Genomic DNA, 20549 nt, shown 5'->3' with positions numbered 1-20549 from the left:
TGATGCTTTCCCTGATGCCAGCATTCATCAAAATCAGTAAACTGTAACTGCACTGAAAAATGCTGCTGGCACTGCTGTAAGAACCAGGACTTTGTTACTAATTAGATGTGAAATGCTTGTTGTGTGATTAAGTGGTAGTAAATAAATGTTTCTCTTGTGTATATGGATAGCAAGACTATCCTATTCATTCTCTATGGGAAAGGGCAGGAATACTCCTGAGCCAGAGACAAGGACATCCCTCTCACATGGTGTATGTCCCTGGTTTGTGTATAACTCAAGGCAGCTTTAATTCTTGTCCAGTAAGCAGCTCATTTTAATGTACTCGAGAGAAAGACCAACACAATGCCACACTATTTAGTGATTTGATGATGGATAGTTAATAATGAAGTTTACATAGAGATAAATAGGGATAATTTTGTTCTGCCAAAAGTTTTAAATTCCTCAAGGTAGCAGAGATGTGCTTGTTTATACCAGCTGATAATCTGAGCCAGGCATCTCAGTGGTGCTCCACCAGAACTGGATACAGGGAGCTCCATGTTTGTGTTTGTTCATTTACCTGCCCTCCAAGTCTGTTGTGTGGCTGTGCCGCTCTTGTGTGACAAGCAAGAGGAGAGTCTTGGGTAAAATTGGGGTTTGTGTATAATTTAGGGGTGTTTTGTAGATCCTTTGCTGTCTTCCTAAGTGTCTATAGAGAAAATTCAGTTACTTGCATAACTGGCCCAGTAAATGCTTTGCAGAGAGATCTTGGGGTGTGTTACACTGTGGACAGTTTGCTCCACAGCTCTGTGTCAGATTGAATTTCAGTCCATTCCTTTTTATTGCCCACATGACCCAAACACAGAAGCCAGTGCTGGTGTGGCCACAGCAGATGTCAGTCCTGCATCCTGGTCACAGATTGGCTTCAGTCACGTGCAGTGAGGTCTTGTGCAGGACTGTGCTCTGTTCCTGCATTGCTGTGCCTGCAGTGGCCCCTTCCTCCTTTTGTGTTTATTTACTGGGTCTGCTGCAGGGAACTCAGTCAACAAAACCCATTTCAAACCTCAAATCCCTTCTTCAATAAATACACTCTCCAGAGACAATCAAGCACCCTGTGTTAAGTGAGTGTGCAGCTTGAAATATTGCTGAAATAGCAGGCAGAGCTCTTAAATGTGTTTAAGCACTGTGTTGGAGTATTGTGGAGCTGAGTTGTCCTTGTTTCCTCAGACAGGCACTGATGGTCCATCCCAGGGTGGGCTGTCCTGGAGAAGAAAAGGGAACATGGGCTGGGGAAGTCCGACAGCGCTCTCCCTCCGAAATCTGGGGATTAGAAATACTTGCAGAGATGATACAGTGTATTTTAAGCAACTTACGAAACATTATTTGAAGGATTAAAAACTTGGATGCCGAGTGTACAAAGAATAGGAGAAGGATTCTGGGAAAGCTGTAAGACTCTTGGGTGGCAGCCAGTACCAGCCTGCCAGTTGTTCCTGTCTATAATTATGCCAGCATTAGTGCTTTCATAAATCTTGGGAGAGAAGGAGTGGAGAGGCTATTTCCAGGCTATTAATGCCAGGATAATTAGAAATATCGGCCAGCCTCTCCAATTAGTGCCAATAGAATCCAAAATACCAGCCAGTCTGAGTAATCTGAATACCAGTTGGTCTCTGAGTGAGTCTGGGGAATGTACAATACCAGTTCTAGAAGGGAAATAGACAATATCAGGGTTTGTACTGTTATAAAGTTAAGGATACCTTAAATGTTTGGCAGTCTTGGCAAAGTTTTGACCAACCAGTCTGACAAATGAGAGTTTGCTTGACCCATTGCTCTCTGTTCAGGCACTGTGCTATAGGTGAGATTTTCCATGGTTTTCCTTTTTAGCCAGCATTGTTTTATTTGACCACATGCTTAGCAATTGGTCACTTCGTTCTCTTGGAAAAAAAGCATAGGAAAATTATTTTTTAAAAAGGCATTCTTAAGCAGAAATCCAAAAGAAATTAAATGTTTTCAGTTATTTATAAGTAGTAAAGTCATCAAAAAGTTGAAGAAAAACTACTTTAATGCAACTCAGCCTATAAGAGTTTGCATAGGGGAAAAAAAAAATCTATTTTTAGTAGTGCTGCACTGATGAATGGATATTTTACTGAAACATAAGATTTCTAATTAGGTTTTGTATCATCTGCATTTTAAATTTATTACTGCTGAGCTGAGAAATGTGCTCACCTGTTATTTTTGACCGAAATAAATTCTATCAAATCACTGTATAGCTAGGGATTTTAGATCTGAATAGGTTTTCTCATTTACAGAATGTTTTTGCTTTGGGTTTCATGATTCTTTTCCATTTCTACTCCTTAGTTTACTTGAGCTGTGCAGTAATGCTACAGCTGGAGCAGGTGGGTGAAGTTGAAGGAGACTGTGTGTGAAGAAGTTCTAGAGCAAGTGTAGGCTCCTGCTGTATAAAGAAAAGTTCTGGCTGTTTGCCAGCGTGCTGAATGTCCCTTCAGTGCCTCTGCATTGTTGTGCTGTGCTGGAGATCTGCGTGGTTGCTTCTAGCCTGATAAACACATTCTGGAGATTCACTACAAACATTTCAGGGAGTTTTTCCTTCTGTGTCACAATCCAAGGGAGATGGAGAAGTTGGCAGGAGCTGGAGAATGTGCCAGTGAGAAATGCATGTCCCACTGAGGCATTTTTGAGGTCTTTAGTGGTGATGTTCTGAGCACGGAGGAGGAGCAGTGTGTGGGAGGGCAGAGTGAGCCCAAGGAGGCACAGCAGGTGAGGCTGTTGGCCTCAGGGAGGGATGCCTTGTGTAAATAGTAAAATAAAAATTAAAAATTGTACAGACACGTGCCAAAACTAGTAAATGGCTGAGCAGAGCTTTCTGGTCAGAAGAAGGTGCAGAGATGGGCATAACCCTGTCTCCTGCACACATTGGAGCCCATGGATGTGCTTTGTCAGGCTGCTGCTCTGGTGTGCTTTTGGGTACTCCATAATGTAATTGTCCATTAATTTTGTATTTGAGTATTGCAATTAAAACTCCTTTCAACTGCTTCAGTTCTGGTAGATATTATTTATGAGGAGCTGAGCAATCCATGTCCTTTCTCCTGGAAGATTTCAAACTGGCTGTTTTGTATTGTGTGGCATAGAATGAGTCCGGATATTCCCTGTTACTTTAGGGTCTCTGTCCTGCAAACAGCTTGGCTTTATTTCTCCCCCAGGGTGTACCAAACTGGGGTGGATTGACAAGGGTTTCATTTTGTTTTAAATGTGATGGAGTACGGGAGAGAACTTCTGAGTGTCCCTGTCCTCAGTGGTGCTGAGGTACAAACCGGTACCTGAGGAAATATTTGGGAGCTGGAGAAGTGTCTCGATACCTTCTAGGCTGCTGCCTCCTGTTGTCTTTGCCAGGGTGGATCATTGCTCCAGGTCATGTTGGTGTGAAGCTCCCATAAACCATCCCTCTGGCAAACAACTTCCTTAACAGAGTTGCAAACTTCCCAGCAAATCCTGCTCGCTCATCACAAGCCGTGTGCTGCGGGCAGTGGGGTGCGTGCAGAACCTGGCATGTTGACTATTCCTCTGTGATGAGTAAATTTTGCCCTGGAGAGCACGGGGCGGGTCGCACCCAGCTTGTCCCGCTGGCTCTGGCCGTGCTGGACCGTGGGGAGCGAGAGCCCTCTTGTGGGATAGAGAATTCCTGAAACAATCCCAGCGAGGGATGCATGTGTGCAAAGAAACGTTGGCTGCGCCTTTTCTGTGCTCCTGGGACCGAGTAGATTCAGAGATTCATCTCAGTCATAAGTTTCCCACTTTTTTTGTTCATGAGTGGGATAAATTGTGTTTCATGCTGGACCTGTAGATATGTCTCACAAATACAAGAAGATGAGGAGGGATCTGACAGCAGACTGGCTGTGCTGATCTGTGTGATTTTCAGAGCACAGCAGTGCTGTCAGTGCTTGCACAGCTTCCTTTGCACGGTGCCTCTTTGAAAACATCTAATTCCGATCCCGTTGAGCAGCGCCTTTTGAAATGAGCGTGGCGTGGTTTTGTTTCATAGCAATCCCATTACAGGTTTATCTCTTTCTAGGGAAAGAGGAACAGTGGTTTCAGAGAATGTTACTTTGGGAGCCAGAAGCATTGCAAGCTGACCAAGCTGTGCCCAGCTTTGGGTTACACCTTCCGACTGGCGGCCCAGAACGACATCGGTACTAGGTGAGTTCCTCAGGGTGCACATTTCTTGAGAAAAAGTGGTAGTTGCAAAGTTTACTGATCAATGACAGCATAAAGAGGAATTTCTGAGGGATTTTTGTTTCTTTTCTCTTCATGGTTTCGAGTTAAATATCTGACATTTGCTCTGTTATTAATGCTTCAAGGTAAGTCACGCTTTCCCTGGGGATATCCTTCACCTCCCAGGGAATTGCTGTGTACCTTCAGCGTGATGAGATCAGCCTAAGCAGATAGACTCCTTTTGAGGTGTTAAACGGTGTTTTGTGGTCTATTCCTAATACAAAAAGAATACATCTGTTATGTAAAATTCCCACTAGGGACCTCTGTGAACCAAGAAAAACAAGCAAGGGGAAGTTGAGTTACAGATTTTGAAAGGAATCTTGATATATTTATTTTTCTGGTTTAAAGCAAAGCCCTTCTGTCTCTTTTCAGCAGTACAGTCCCTTCCTTCTTTGGGACTGGCAGGGCTGGCTGATGGGGTGGGAAAGAAGGGAGAGACAGGCAGGACTGAGAGAGTACAGGCACATCCAAGGCACTGAAAGATGGGGTTTAGCTTCTGCTTTTCCTTGCATGGGAACTGATGCACTCACATGAAGATGGTGAGAAATCAGACTTAATTCAGTCCTGTGGGAGCTGCTAGGGAACACTGGGATGAAATGTTCTGCAGCTGAGGAGCAGAGCGTGGCCAGAGAGACATTGTGCTGCAGGGGCTGTGTGTGCTCCTGTGCTCAGGCAAGCAAAGCAGGCCAGGAAGGGTTTAGCTGTGAAGAAGCCAAACATCCAGTGCCCTTGTGTACTCCTTTATTGTCCTTCTTAGCTAAACAGGATCTAATCATTATTACAAGGACACAAAAGAAACACTAGTGATATATAACAATGTGTTTTGTGGCAGGAGACTCCTGTATTGTTCTCTCTTCTAAAACACAAGCCTCTCAGCAATTGATAGCTTTATAAAGCTTCTTTATTCATGTCCCTGTGTTTTCCTGAGATGGACTGAGACCACTCATGTGTGCACAGAGTCCCTTTTCCCAACTTCTTGCAAGAGTGATTCCCTCCTCATTGAAATAATGCTCGATGTGGAGAGAGAGGGGGGCTGAGCTGGAGCTGCTGAGTGTAGCTGGAAGGGAATTGGGTTTGTGCAGAGTTCCCAGTTCTGGCATCTCTTTTCTTTGCCAGATTCCAGATTTTTAAAATATCTTAGGGCGTGTTTCAACACTCCTCCCCGCCTCCCCTCCCCTTTTATTTTTGTTCTCTTTCTCCCTTTTTCTCTCCCCTCAGGCTATTAAAAAAGGAGTGAACTAAAAACTATTTATGGTCAGCTGCTCTGTGCTAATCTGTCAGATAAGCACCAGCAACACATGCCTTATTTTTATAGACAGCACTCAAAATTATGGCATGATAATGTCATCTAACACTTCATGTCATGAGATGGTTTTGGTTTGTTGTAATGCTTGTGGACTTGCCATGTGTGATGATTTTGTGTTGTTTGGGTTTTAGTTATAGATGGTGTATTTAAATATAAGTGTATTTCAACAAATAGGTTATTTTTGAGAAAGAATATTCGGAATAAGGAGATGTGGCTCTTCCTGTGTGTTAAATTAGGTTCATGGTGTGACTTTAAGGCACAAAATACGTTTTGTACTTTGGAAACAGATTTGAAAATTGCAAGAATCTCACCTTCCATTGAGAGCTTTGATATGAGTTTATAGAAGCTGCATTCTGCACATCTCAGGTTCAACATCTAGAAGTTCAACACTTGAGGATTTATTTCCTATGTTTTAGTTCCCCTTTGTTAAATGAGATTTTCTTCCACTTCACAGTTAATACCAAGTTAATATTTTTAGGCAATCAAATCTTTTTTCCCAGTGTTATTGTGTTGAGATCTGTAAAAATGACTGTGAGGACACACTATCCTGCATTTTTTTCTATTCTTAGTTCTGGCACTTCCTAACTGGGTGTTCATCTTTTCCACCTGAGCAATTTGAACATCGTCCAAATTTTTTGGAAATGTGAAATATTTCTCTAATGCATTGAGGTTTAGGTTTCTTTAGCTTTGTGTTTTTGTGGTGGTGTTTTTTTGCTGTTGTTTTTTGTTTGTTTTGTTTCTTTGGTTGGGGGGGTTGGAGGTTGGTTGGTTTGTTTGGTTTTAATATTCCTCTCTCTCTGCTGTGTCTCTGAGCAGTGGGTACAGCCAGGAGGTGGTTTGCTACACTGCAGGCAATATTCCTCAGACCCCTTCTGCACCACGGCTTGTTCGAGCTGGCGTTACGTGGATCTCATTGCAGTGGAATAAAGTGGAAGGGTGCACACCAGAGGAAGTGATTTCCTACACCCTGGAAATTCAGGAAGAAGATAATGTAAGTGCTGTGCTGCTATAAAGTGCACGACTTAGACTGAGTTTTGATTTATTAATTGGAGATCACTGAGAAGAGCATGGACTGCTGCTTTGGAGGGCCTTCCAGGAGTACTGGGTACTTGGCAGGGCGGAGCTGTGTGATTTGCTCTGCTGCAGAGCAGAATTAGGAATCCTTAGCTAAAAATCTCTGCTGTCATCTGTGATTACTTACAAAACCACCCTGGATTCTGTGAGATAGAAGGCAGCTTGTCCTTTGCCAGGTCAGTCTGCTGTGTCCTCCTGGCTGCTCCTTGGTGGGCTTGTGTTCTGTTATCTGTTACTTCCATTTCTGTAGCAGGTTAACCTGCCATGATTGTTTTTGTGCTTATTTTGCAGCAAAATTATACTATTCAGGGCAGCTGCAACATGCTTCTTCTAGAGGAAAAGTATTATGGCCTTGCAGCTTGAAAGTAGTAGTAGTAATAATAATTAATATTATTATATATGTATTATATGTTTGTTTTTTTCTTGTTTGTTCTTTTTTTTTATAGCATTCAGCTATAAAACCCCTTTGCTATGATGTGTTGTAGGTACAGACTGTAACACAGGAAACCTTTTCTCAGACTCCTCAGTTACAGGAATTTGTTTGCTTTTGTGTTTTTTTAGGATAGTGTGTTTCACCCAAAGTACACTGGAGAGGAGCAAGCCTGTACTGTGAAGAATCTCAGAAGGAGCACACAGTATAAATTCAGGGTAAAATCTTTTTCCTCTTGTCATTGTGTAGTGTTTTCTGTGTTGGGTTTTTTTCCAGGCACTACAGGGATCCTTTAGTGGTCCCTCCAAAACTGAGTCATCAAATACAAATTTGCTTTATACTGTGACTTAATGCATTAAACTGTTAGCTGTATTTTCACTTTTATCACACAGGAGATGCTGTTGCTCAGACTTTAGGGAGCAATCACAGTTCTCAGTATCATGTTAGGAGGATGTTGTAAAAGTGTACCTCAGGGTGTGAGGTGATTGTAGTCGGCTGCATTGTTCCCAAAAACCTGGTCCCTGGTGGCAAATCCCACCTCACTTCTACAGAATGCAGCAAACACTGTGAGGTGCCCAGCCAGCACAGCTGTCCTCCCCAGCACAGGGGCCTGTCTTCCCCTGGGGGACAGAAATTGAAGCATTTCTGTCTCATATGTCCATGTGGCTGGTTCTGGAGCTGATTTTTAGCAAGTGTTGGTGTCTTCTACTCTGTGGATGCTCATAAACACAGAGCCCCCAAGAGATGCTCTGGAGTCCTACTACAAACATGAAGTTCAGTCATTTTCCTCTCTGATGCTGAGGTCTCTGATCACAGCACAGTGCTGGGTGCTGCTGTCGAGGAGAAGGCAGTGGGGTTTATCCAGGATTAGCTATCCATCCATCCCCAACTGTCCACTGCAGTGGCTCCACAAGATGTGCCACCTGGGCTGTGGTGTCCCTCTGGAGATGGCCAGAGGCTGTGTGTGAAGCCAACAGCTGGTTTCTCTATGTTTTAGTATATTCAGGAGCAACGAAAAGAAAACTTTACCCAAAAATTCCTTTAAATCATAGAGCCATAGAATGGTTTGGGTTGGAAGATCGCCTGATTCTAACCCTCCTGCTGTGGGCAGGGACACCTTCCACTATCCCAGGGTGCTCTGAGCCCCATCCAACCTAGCCTTGAACACTTCTGTCCATGGGGCATTCACAGCTTCTCTGAACAACCTGTGCCAGGGCCTCACCACCCTCACAGGGAACAATTTTTTCCTGCTCTCTGGGACAGAAAACCTTGTGAAGTTGCATGAAGAACTACCCAAAGAATTGGGAAGTTTTTTGTTGTCACTCCCAGATGAAGCCTTTTAGCTTAGTGTTGTAAAGGCTGCTGTGGCTGGTGAGAGAAGAGAACCCTTAGTGCTTCTTTGCAGCCCTGCTTTCAAAATAAACATGGATTTTACAAAACTGCGTTGGTATTGGAGCAAATTTGTAGCCTGGTGTCACTGGCTACAGGCACAACTTTGATCTGACTTTTAGTTGTGTGATTACTGATACTCTGAATTATTTTGTTGTAAATAGCAATTTGAAATACCTCCAAATTAAAAATAGCAAAGTTATTGTTACAGTTCTCTTTTTTTTTCTTTTAAGAGAAAAATAGTGCAAGTTGACACAGTTATTTTAAAAAGTGACTTTTTCTTTAAAGGAAAAACCAGCCCTGTTTTTATCTTAAGCATGTCATGATGTATTGCTGATGGAGAGAGGGGAAGAAATCACTGTGATTTGTAAAGAAACACCATGACAACCTAATATCTGTTATTAGAACCCCACACACTTTGGGATGTGGCATACTTCCCAGTTTGGTGACATTTGTGCAATTACTAGAAGCAGTCTGATGCAGAGCTGCCAGAAAAGCAGTTGCAGTGAACAAGGGCAAACTCGTTGTGGTTCTGTTTCAGCTGTTTGCTTCCAACGTGGAAGGGAAGAGTTCTCCCAGCGAAGTGTTGGTCTGCACAACCAGCCCAGACAGGCCAGGACCTCCAACCAGACCCGTGATCAAGGGGCCAATAACATCTCATGGCTTTAGTGTGAAGTGGGGTAAGCCAGTTCAGGTTGCTGTAGCAGAGCTTTTTGGGGTCATAAGAAAGTCAAATAAAATCGTGTAAATACGTGTTAGAACTTAGATTTTCCATGCTGCTTCTCAGTCTAAAGTTGAATGTGTTTAGAGAACGTGACAGCTGAATTTTTTTCAGTACTGTAAAAGGTGTGTAGAGGCTCTTGTGTGTTCAGAAGCAAAAATGTTGCTTTGTTTTTGATAAACTTGCCCTCGGGTGCATCTTCAGGCTTTTCACTCTCCATTTCATGTCCCATTGAAGTTTTATTCCAGCTGCTTCCTTTATCAGTGGGACAAACCTCCATGCAGCTTCTCTTTCAGTGCTTTTTCCATATGTTTTGTTTGGATCATCAATATCCAGCAGCCTTATTCTGATTCCTGCTGAAAAACTAACTTCTGTCACCCACTTCTGCTGCATATAACTTGGTGTAATTAATGTGGAGGAGTTTGTGCTGCATCAGAAACAAGTTTGGTAATTGTTTTGTTGTCTTTCACTCCTATTCTTGTCTTATTTTTTCAGATCCTCCACAGGATAATGGTGGTTCAGAAATCCTAAAGTACCTGCTGGAGATTTCGCAAGGAAGTCCAGAAGGTAAACTTGAGAAAAGTTGTCTCCATTTCAATACACTGTGGCTGCTGTAAGGAAGTCCTGACTCTTTAGGTTATTTTTATTATCATTAATCCCCTAATAAAGTGATTGAAACAGCATTATGTTTTGCAGGGTTCCTGGGTGAGTTTGGGTTGGATTTTGGGAAGGTTTTGTAGTGGATTCTTTAGGTATCCTCTTTTTACCAATAATGATAGTATTTTATGGGTAAATCTAGAAATATTTTAATTTATATTTGTGTGCATATATTTGCACATTTATACATTATATATAAGATTTATTTATACTTGTAAGTATATGTATTTACATATGTGTCTGTGTGTTTTCTTCAAGTGGGAAGTAATATTCATAGTGGTAGTAATACTAATGATTTTCCTGAAATACATCACTTGTGGAAGACCACATTGAGGATTTTCCTTTCTCCTAGGCACTCTTAAATGTGTTAATTTCCACTTCTCTAAACGTGGGTATATCTTATTTTTAGCAAATCAGTGGGAAGTGGCCTATAGTGGCTCAGCTACAGAATACACCTGTACTCACTTGAAACCAGGCACTTTGTATAAACTCCGGGCATGCTGTATCAGCACTGGTGGACACAGTCAGGTGGGTATTATCTAACAATAAGGGCTGTTGGTTTTACATTTTTCAGAGATTTATCTCCTATTTTTTGTAAAATACTTCTGCTTTCTAAAGAAGGGGAATGTTTTCCCTGCAGCACAGTAAAACTACACTGATTGCAGTTAATCTTACGCTGCTGAATTTTAGATTTCTATGTGTACCTAATTTTCTTTTCAGCAAGCTGCAATTTAGTGAGATTTGGTTTCCTCAAAACCAATCTGTAGTTGTTTATATTTACATTAGGAAAGACCATAGTGTTTATCTGGTGTGGCCACTTGCTTGAAAAAGGCCAGACTCTAATGTGCTTGACCCTGTATTGACTGGAGATGCAGAAAGAGGTAGTTTGTTGTAACAATTATCTTTCATATGGCTGAATTATTTAAGTGTTTGGGTTCCTTTTTTCAGCCCCTGATTCCTGTAATTCCCTTCTTTGAGTTAAATTGTCTTCCGTACCTATATTCTTATTCCTCCTGCTTTGATTTTTTTTTCCTCATTTAAGATTGAGTACTTTAGGCCTTGACATAATTTTAAAACCAAGGAAAATTAAAATAGAGAGCCCAGTTTTGAGAATGCTAATGAAGGAGCTCTATTATTTCTATTTGTAAGTAACAATGCTTGACAGCATCTCCTCTCCTTTGTTGTTTATATAAATTTCCCTGAAGTGGTGGGTGTAGGAAACAATTTCTCTGTAGCCATGGCTTGCTTTGAAGGTGGTGACTGTGCCAGAGGGGTAACTGGGCTCTGTTCTCTCCCAGTGCTCTGAGAGTTTACCTGTCCGTACGCTGAGCGTCGCGCCGGGGCACTGCCGCCCGCCCAGGGTTCTGGGCAAGCCGAGGCACAGGGAAGTGCAGCTGCAGTGGGGTAAGCCAGCAATCCTGCTGCTCTAATGCTTTGCTCCTGGTGGTCAGCTGCTCATCTTGCCTCAGCCTTTGTTTCTGCTGCTTGTGTCCTGTGCACTGGGAAGTGCACAGCAAAGTCCACTGGAGTCTGAGCAAGTCTGAAGTGCGGCTTCCCATCGACTGCGGGGGCTCAGTCTTGGATTTCTGAGCTCAGCTGTCCTTTAACTGTGCTCCCATTGTTTTTAGTGAGGACCTGCCCTTCTCAGGGCTATCAGCTTTATTAGAATGTTCATCTCCTTATTTCAAAAACACAGGGTGATTCAAATTCTTTTTTTTTATTCCTTTGCAATATTGGCTTGGCAGAAGCGTTTTGCTACTTCTAATACATAACTTTTCAAAAATTTGAGTTAGAACATATTGAGGGTTTTGGGTGGCATTTAAATCCTGATCTGCAGTATAATACACATAATCTACTGGACCCCTGTTATTTTGCAAAGATGTTGGACTACAGTCGTGGCACTAAATTGTCAAAAAATTCATATTTTTCAGAATATGAGGCACATGCCACTTTCCCACAGTGTTTTCTTTACAGTGGTAATCTTGCAGCATCCAAATGTTTTTGTGGCATCATTTGTTAAGCCAAATTCTGGATAAGTGAAATTTCTAACTGTCAAATATATTCCAACACCCATATAAAAATTCACCCATGTGCTTCCTGGACGCATTTTGGTGGCCACTGTTTTTCTGATCCCCAGGCAGTTTGATTCTGTGGTACTGGCTTGTAACATAACATGCAAGTATTATCAAATATATTGTTTTCATGGGTAAAAAAAAGGTGCCCACAACAAAAGAGATATATCTGTGTGTGTGTATCTGTACAAACACACACATTATGTACATTTCTGTGGTATATGAAGTTAAAAATTGTTAGAAGCTCAGCGGGACAAGGAGCCTGGGCCCCAGTGGGGGGAGAGAGAAACAGTCCAAAACCAATATGGTTGATAAAGCAAACTCCATTTTTTAGCAGTCCAAAGGCACTTATATAGTATACCAGCTTGTTAGCTCCTAAGTGGCTTAAAGCTTATCAAGACACATTTCTATTTCTATATAATTGGACTTACATTGGCAAGTTTCCACAGTCTTGTTATGATCAAAAGAATTCAGTGCTCATCTCCCTCGTTCACTCCCGGATAGCACAGCTGCAAGTTTTCTCTCCCTCTCTGTTCCTCAGGCCTGCTTGTTCTCTTTCACACAGGGACTTTCCCATGGAAAGTTTTCTCACACACAAGCCTAAAACTTCCAGGCCTATTGCTTGCACAGTTCTTCTATTGATCCCAATAATTCTATTTCCCAACAAAAAAATGGCTCTTCCTGGCACACTCCCTAATGTTATTAACAAATTGCATGATTTCTTTTAGATGTCCCTCCGTCAGAAAGCGGCTGTCCTGTCTCTGAGTACAGTGTGGAGATGACAGCCCCTGAAGAAGTTGTTTCTGAGGTGTACCATGGGCCTGATCTGGAGTGCACTGTCAGCAGCCTCCTCCCCGGGGCCACGTACAGGTTCCGAGTGCGGGCGCTGAACGACGGCGGGGTACGTGTGCTGCCCTGGCACCGCTGGGGCTGGGGCTGAGCTGTCAGTGCTGCTGAGCAGGAGGGGCAGGGGCAGATGGGCAAAAGAAAAACCAGGTGATAAATGCTTTAAAGGAAATTTGGAGGAAGAGCTGCAGTTTTAGACCTGGGTCTCTTTTAAAAGGGGGCTTCAGGTACTGGTGCGATTTGACTGGCCAGAATCAGCTGCTCCAAGATGTGCAAAATCCCTGCTTAAAGTCATAGCTGCTTGCAAGGAGGATTCTGTTTGTCTTCACTCTGTTGCATTTCCTTCTTTTTGTTTTAAATCTGAAGTGTGTAAAAACAAGAACTGCAATTTCACCCAGGTGTTAGGTTTTGAGGGAAACACATTCCTGATGATTTTCTTGTTTTAATTTCAAAAAAATACATGCCTTATAGAGTCTGTGAGACTTTTTTGTTAAATTATTTCCTTGAAAGAAGTGCCTTCCCAATTACATCAGAAATTCTGTCTGATGTCTATGGAGATCTGCTGAAAGATCTTTTTCTCTGAGGTTTGGGTTGGTTATGCTTCCCTTTGTGTCATTTCAATGGTGTTATATAAAGTCCCAACAAAGCTGCATGCATTGATATGTTGCTTCCCAGGAAATATTGATGACAAACATAACACAAAGGTCTAAAGTTATTTGCTTATGGGAGAAGTTCTGTTAAAACTTCACCTGGGTATTAAAAAAATCTGCAAGACTACTAATCTCTTTTGTCATAAAAATACTCGCTATACTCACTGTTTTGTTTTTGTGAAAAAGTAATTAAATGCACATGGAAAGATTAGATTTGCTTGCTGGAATGAAAGACATTACCTGCCTGGTAGCTTTGAATATATGATGCCTTGCTTTTTTTTTTTTTTTCCCCGTTTTGTTTTCTTCTTTTTTTTTGTTGTTTTTTGGTTTTTTTTGGCAGAACAGTTTCTGGTTCCACCCTTTGTTAAATGGGGGGGGCTGGTTCTGGTTTGGCTGGGTTTTTCAACCAGGTGCAGAATAGGGGAGGGGATATCCTTTGCCAGATTCTTCCTTGAAAACAGCAGAAGTCAATAAATGAGATTTTTTGACATGTGCATTCTTTGTAAGACAAAGCAATCAGTGTTTCTTTGATGGCAGATACTGACATGTCTGCTGAGAAGTTTTCTGGGGTTCATCATTTCTGTGTTGTTTGGCCTTTTGTAGTGGCTCATTTTTTTCATGCTCACTAATACTGCATTACAAAATAAGTAAATATCAGTGTTATTCCTCTTAATTGCTTCCAAGTGAAGTTCCTTTGTTCTGGAGGACGATTTCTAATTAACTCGGGGATGTACTGAGCAAACTTCACACTTCCACTCAGGAGGCCTCAGAAAGGCTGTTTCCGTGCTATCTCCTGTACTCACACTGCTGGCTGAAGCCAGGTTCCCAGACTCCTGAAAATTGGCTTTTTTTTTTGCTAATATGCATTTAAATTATTCTCCTACCACGGGCTCAGGAGTTGTCTGAGCTGAGCTGCCCGTGAAGCAGAGCATCCACGGCGTGTGTGCAGCATGTCCCTGCACCTTGGACCAGACTGGGGCTCCAGCACGTCCTGTCCTTCTGCAATGAACTTGGGCAGGCATTTTATGCAAAAGAAGCTGGATATGGACTCCAGTATGCACTGTGCTCTTGCTGTGCTCCTCTTTATATCCATGAGAAGCCGATTATGGCATGTGAACACACTGTGCTGAGGTAAGGCAGAGGGACACAAACTGTTCCTCTGTTACTGAGTGCTCATTCTCACTTTTGGGCAGATTGGAGGTGGTTTCTGCTTTTGTGGGCTCTTGCTGCCACACAGGAGGATGCACAAAGGATGTACATGCTCTCTGCTTGTTCCTGAGCTCACCTCACACTTCAGCTCGCAGTCGTTTGTGTGGTGTCATCCTGAGCTCTGGTGTTTGGTGCTGAGTGTTGGAAGCCCAACCTGTCTTGGAGAAAGTTCAGTGCACTGAAAAAAGTTCATGTGCTGTTCTTGAAAAGCCCTTGAGGGCTTTGAGATGGATGTACACCTGTATATTAATAATAATAATAATACCTTGTTCCCCTCTAGTACGGGCCGTATTCGGAGGCGACAGAGGTCACCACAGCAGCAGGGCCACCAGGCCAGTGCAGAGCACCTTCCCTGTCCTTCCTGTCTGACACACGAGTCCTGGTGAGCTGGGAGGTGAGTCAGGTGCCCAAGGTGTTTAATTCCACCTTGCTTTTCCAAACCAATATGGTCACCACAGAACTGAAAAGCGAGCTTGAGAGCTGTTTACTGGTCTGGAACTATCTTTTAAAGCAAGGAAACTCTTTCTAGAAACTACTGTGTTGTAGAAAAATCATCTTCTCTACTTTGCTCTGAAGAATTGCATACAGTTGGTCATGAGTCTTCCAGACTAGGATTCAGACACAAGACCTCCTGCACTGACATCCAATGATAGAAGTGCTCTCTGCAAGCTTTTAGCACATCAGCATGTTCTGAATTGGAATTATGAAGACAAATATTTGATTTTGGCTGGAACTGGAGTCTCTGATATGAAATTAACTCCCCATAAATGCTTATGATGTAGGGCTTTTTCCCCCTCAAAAATTGTTTGTCTCTTCCCCAAATACGTACTTTCATTTCCGTTTGTGTGCATTCCTCCTGTGTTCTCCAGCATCTTGGGCATTGGGCTCAAGATAAGTGCTAGCTGAAGTGCTGTGGGGATGATTGGTGCCATTAAAGAAAAAATGTTGTGTAATTAAGACAGAAAAGAAAGGATGTTGCCATAAATAACACTGTGGTGTGGTTCAGTCGGGCTGTAGTTCTGCCACAGACTTAAAATCTAGCAGCCGTTCCTGCCCTGCTTCTATTGGGCTCCTCCCCAAAACAATGCCCCTGTTGAGAAGTCACTGGCATTCACAAGATGCTCAAATAAATGGATTGTGCTAACAACATATCTAGATACAAACATAACCTGCATTTAATTTTATAACAGACACGTGTACTTGGTACAGTTTGGGGGTGTTAGTAATTTTTGCAACTGGAAATTGCACTGAACTTTCAGATGTTACCTTTTAATGGTCAGGGATTTTCTCTCCCCAGCCATGAAGGGATGCAGCAGTGGTTCTGGTAGGCTCTCTGTTTATTTGGAGGATTTATATTTGTTTATTCAAGCTAAAAATGAAGCTGTGGTTTGCAGTGGTTATGTTTTCTTAAAGAGTGTCATTTTTTGGCTGATATGAATAAGAAGGAAAAACAGTGAAGCACTGTGGAGTCTGGCTAGAGACCATGCTGTGGTGCCTACTGTGATGCTTTTTTTTTTTTTTTTTTTTTACACATTGTTTTAAAATCTGCCTTAGGAGCTCTGAATGTTCCTACTCAAACAGCTGGAAGCTCTGAGCCAGCCAGAGAAGCCCCTGTGCCCTGTGCAGGGTGGTCGCTGTGGTGTGCAGCAGGGCTCTGGATCCTTGCACTGGAAATTACACCTTGCCTGTCATAATCACCAAGTCCCTGTGGGCCACACTTCTGCAGGCAGAGCAGTGCTTCCCTGAGCTGCTTCAGGCCACACAGTACAGCTCTAGGTAGTTCTGCTAAAAACACTAAATATTTTGGGTTGGGAACCATGCTGTTTTGCCTGTATTGGCTCATCTTCCAGCGCATTCAGGCATTCATTTTGTGTTCCCCTAAATAAAGGGATTGCTGGGAATATGTGGAAGAGGACAGGTTTAGATTAGATATTGGGCAGAAATTCTGTATTGTGAAGGTGGTGAGACACCAAAACAGGTTGCCCAGAGAAGCTGTGGCTGCCCCATCCATGGAGGTGTTCAGGGCCAGGTTGGACAGGGCTTAGAGCAGCCTGGTCTGATGAAGGTGTCCCTGCCCATGGCAGGGGGTGGAATGAGGTGATTTCGAAGGTCCCTTTCAACCCAAACCATGTGATGATTTTGTGATCCCATGGTAATCTCACTGTGGATGTGAATGTGCCAGGATCCATGCTCCCAGGTCCAGTTCTGGGACTGATGGTGACTTCCCAGAGAACCTCAGGCCAGCTCCTCCCTTGAGGTGGTTCCTTTCTTAATATGAGTGGCTGCTTCAGGCTTGAAAGGCCAGTGCTTCCAGAGCTGTGTTTTGATCTCTCAACTAGGCTGCACTAGACTGATGCTTTTTTTATGTTCTCCACGGTTGAGCTTCTGCCAAGCCAGTGGAGAGACAGTTTATTCCTGAGTGTCCTGATGGAAAGCAGAGTAGCTGCGTACGCTCATTCTTTTCTCTGAATTTCAATCAGGTAATTTTTGTGCAGAATTGTCCTGTTTCAGTAACCTCTTAGGGAACATTAACTCGGAACATTTCCATTTGCAGCAGTAATGGTGTATTAATTTAGAAATAAGGGTGGTTGATGGGGTTTTTTTCCCATGTACTTTATTCCTTCCCCGGTGAAACACAGCAATCTGAAGTGCTCATTTCTGAACTGAACCACATAAATATTTGTATTGCAGAGTCCTGAGTGTTCTGGTGCTGACATCTCTGAATACAGATTAGAGTGGGGAGAAGAGGAGGACTCTCTACAGCTTGCATATAGTGGCACAGAAACCTGCTTTGAAATCGGTGACTTGGCGGCGGCGGCGCATTACTGCTGCAGGCTACAGGTACGGCAGGGCTGCGTGCACTGCCCCCTGAGATCCAAACAGAGTTCCCTTCCACTGCTGTTGTTATTTTTATCATTAGCCCCTCTGAAGTTATGTGCTCTTGAAGGCAGGAGGAATGCACATGCATTTTAAGCAATGCAGACTGATGTGTTGCATAAAAATTGCTCTCGTGTTTTGTTACTTCCAGTGGCTAATGCTTGTAACAGCCACCTTCCCCTCTGACACCAAAACAGAATGGTAATGGTTTAAAAATTTTTAAAAAAGCATTCATTTTTTTCATGGTAAGGTGATTAAATAATATCTACCTCCCAACTGGATATTGAAGATTTCCCTGGCTTGAATAATGGATTCCAGCATCTGTTTCATTTATCAAGTAGGCAAAGCAGCTGAGTAGATTCCTGTCTGTATAGGAGATGGTACCTGCCAGAAAGTGAGTTCTCATCTCTGGCATTTTGTCTCCTGGATTTGTGAGATTTGATCTCATATAGAATCTCTATATGATTCATTTTTCTTTGATCTCTTTCTCTCCTATTTTCAGTAAAAAGTAGCTGTTAAAGTATATTTAGTATATCTGTATGAAAGTAAAAATATAGGACATTTCATCCTTCATCTACTGATAAATAAATGGAAGGTAAAGCAACTGGGAGTGAAGTAAAAATATTTTGCCCAAGATACTCTTCCACAAGATATATTTGTATGTGAAGACAGAATACCACCACTAATCCAACCCAAATACCCACCCAGCTGGTAACATGTGGACCACCCAGGCTAATTTCTTTGATCAAGGACAACATGCTTCTGTCGAGTGTTTCCTTCTTATATTTTTTTTTTAAACAGGATATTGATTTTTTTTCATTTTTTGGGAAGAAGGTTTTGAGGAGCTGGCCAGCAGCCCAAGAGCTCAGGCCCCACAGCTCCAAGTGCACTCAAATGTATTTTGTGTCTTGGCCAGAGCTGGTCTGTACCTTGCTCTAGCACTGTGGAGGAAGGAGAAGAGGGAATGTGTGAGTGGCTGGGAGGTGTGAGCCAGAAAGTGCCTCTTGTTCTGCAAGAGGGAGAGCATTCAGCATCTGCTGGCAAGAGAGGAGACTGTGAGACCGCTGCTGCGGGGAGCCCAAGGAAAATTTCATGTTAAAAATGGAAACAGCCAGCTGTATGCCATCTTTGATTTCCAGTGGGTGCTTATTTCAAACTGCCTGCCACAAAAATGTTGCACAAATCTACTCAGTTTCTAACACAGCCAGTATAATTTAATCCATAGGCAGCAGTTACAGGAAAGGCACAACAGCAGTGAGACATTTTACTGAAGCCTGTGAGTGACTCAGGTATTACTTTCTAGAGAGCTTCATCTTCTTGATCTGATCCTCTGTGTTATATGGAAAAGAATTTCTTACAAGAGATACTGGAATCTTCAAACAATTACACAAAAACCTCCCCACAAAGTAGATAGACAAAGAAAGAAAGTGAAATAGCGTCAGAAATTTTAGTTTATTTTATCTGTTACCAGCTTTAACAGAAGAGTCTTTTCCTTTTTAAAAACAAAGATTCCCCAAACCACATTTATTCAGCCTCCTAATAAACACACAGTATTGCTATCTAAATCTACAGTAACTCAATAAAGGAAGGATCTGAGGAATCAGGCATATCTAACTGCAGGGCAGACAAGTGTCTTCACTGTTGCTCAACTTTTTTCTTGTAATGAATATTCCTGAAAACAATAGTGGCTTCTGCAGAGGGAAATATTGTGTCATTTGGGGGTGGCAGGGGAAAGCAGCTAGGCAGCCAAGCCCCATCAGTTACAGTGATGAGATTGTCCAATAAAGCAGTTAAAAAACACCACTGACAGTAAATTGCTTGGAGCAAGGTACAAATTGCCAAACAGTGGTTTAGAGGCAAGACAAATCATATCATTGGTAGAGCACAAAACAGGGCTCACTTCTAACAGCTCCAGGAGCGCTGCACTAAATAGAAGATTTCCCCGGAGCAGGATTTGTTTTGAAGGGCTTTTTAAAGGCTGACAAATCTAACTTTATTATCTCTTTCTTCAATTGAACAAAACGCCTCCTGGAAAAACAGAACATGGCTTTGTGGTTGTATTATGCAGAGCAGAAATTAGTTATTCACTGCAGTTAAGCATAGATTAGAAATCAAACAATTGTTTGAGGTGTCCTATCGTTGCCGTCAGAGTCCTGCTGGCAGCATGGTTTTTTGAATTAATTGTAATCTGATGGGAGACTCTGGGCTAACTTTTCTGAATGTAAAGGAAATCTGGGCAGTATCAAAGCTGTTTCTGGAGGCCTGTACTTTCTGGACTCTTGTAGTTTGTCCTGTACCATGTTCTATAAGCTCTCCCCATACTTTGTGTGCTGGCAGGATGCTGGGCTGTGTCAGGAGGAGCCCAGCCAGCAGGTCCAGGGAAGGTGGTATTGCCCATTACATGCCATTCCCATTCCTGAGAACCTGGAATACTGCATCCAGGGTTGCTTCAGGCTCCAGGTTGAAATAGGAATGATCAATGGCTGTGCAGGCTGTTAAAGATCTAACAGTGGTCCAGAGGGGCTGTGCGATCTACATACCTGGAATTTTTCAGGACCCAGCTGGGAAAAAAGCTTGAGCAACCTGGTCTGCATTGTCTGGTTGGAGTAGCAGGTCAGGCTAGATGAATCCCAGAGGCCCTTCCAGCCTGTGTGGTTCTGTGATTGAGTTTATAGTAATCCTGAGGAGGTGACATCAGTCATTCCCTAGGCAATTCCAGTGCAACGGGTACAGCTTTTGCCACTGGCTGAATATCAGCTGATAAAACCCCAGACCTGTACATACAACTGTGCAGTGCTGGGCTTGCAAAGACAACAGCCTCTAATTATTGAGCAGAAATGGGCCAGGTTTTCAAACTTGGTTTCTGCTGGGATTCACCTTAGGATTGGAAGCTTGATAAATTGTTGCTCTCCTCTTTTGTGGGAGGTACTGAGCTTTGTGGCTTGGTAATGAGTTACGAGTTTTCCAACTTTGATTCTGTGGTTCTGGGGGAATGTGAGTCATAGGCTTAATGCCCCGAGGAGTTCCTATATTCTTATATCAGAAGCTTTTTAGC

At 42.7% G+C, this 20549-nt stretch overlaps 1 protein-coding gene across 2 annotated transcripts in view; it reads left to right on the top strand.

Moving 5' to 3' along the window:
- FNDC3B (fibronectin type III domain containing 3B) overlaps positions 1–20549 on the top strand; it is a 185050-nt gene that overhangs the window by 135160 nt on the left and 29341 nt on the right. For both annotated transcript variants that reach the window (XM_069023859.1, XM_069023857.1), the window contains exons 12-21: positions 4064–4188; positions 6386–6560; positions 7205–7291; positions 9004–9142; positions 9679–9750; positions 10250–10368; positions 11139–11244; positions 12641–12813; positions 14898–15011; positions 17309–17458. In XM_069023859.1, the coding sequence (XP_068879960.1) occupies positions 4064–4188; positions 6386–6560; positions 7205–7291; positions 9004–9142; positions 9679–9750; positions 10250–10368; positions 11139–11244; positions 12641–12813; positions 14898–15011; positions 17309–17458 (1260 nt within the window). The remainder of the gene's footprint in view (positions 1–4063; positions 4189–6385; positions 6561–7204; positions 7292–9003; positions 9143–9678; positions 9751–10249; positions 10369–11138; positions 11245–12640; positions 12814–14897; positions 15012–17308; positions 17459–20549) is intronic.

The sequence above is a fragment of the Aphelocoma coerulescens genome, chromosome 9 (genome assembly GCF_041296385.1).
Source record: "Aphelocoma coerulescens isolate FSJ_1873_10779 chromosome 9, UR_Acoe_1.0, whole genome shotgun sequence".
In the NCBI taxonomy this organism is placed as follows: domain Eukaryota; kingdom Metazoa; phylum Chordata; class Aves; order Passeriformes; family Corvidae; genus Aphelocoma; species Aphelocoma coerulescens.
Note: the sequence above shows the minus strand (reverse complement) of the source record. Positions and strands in the feature narration are given on the sequence as shown.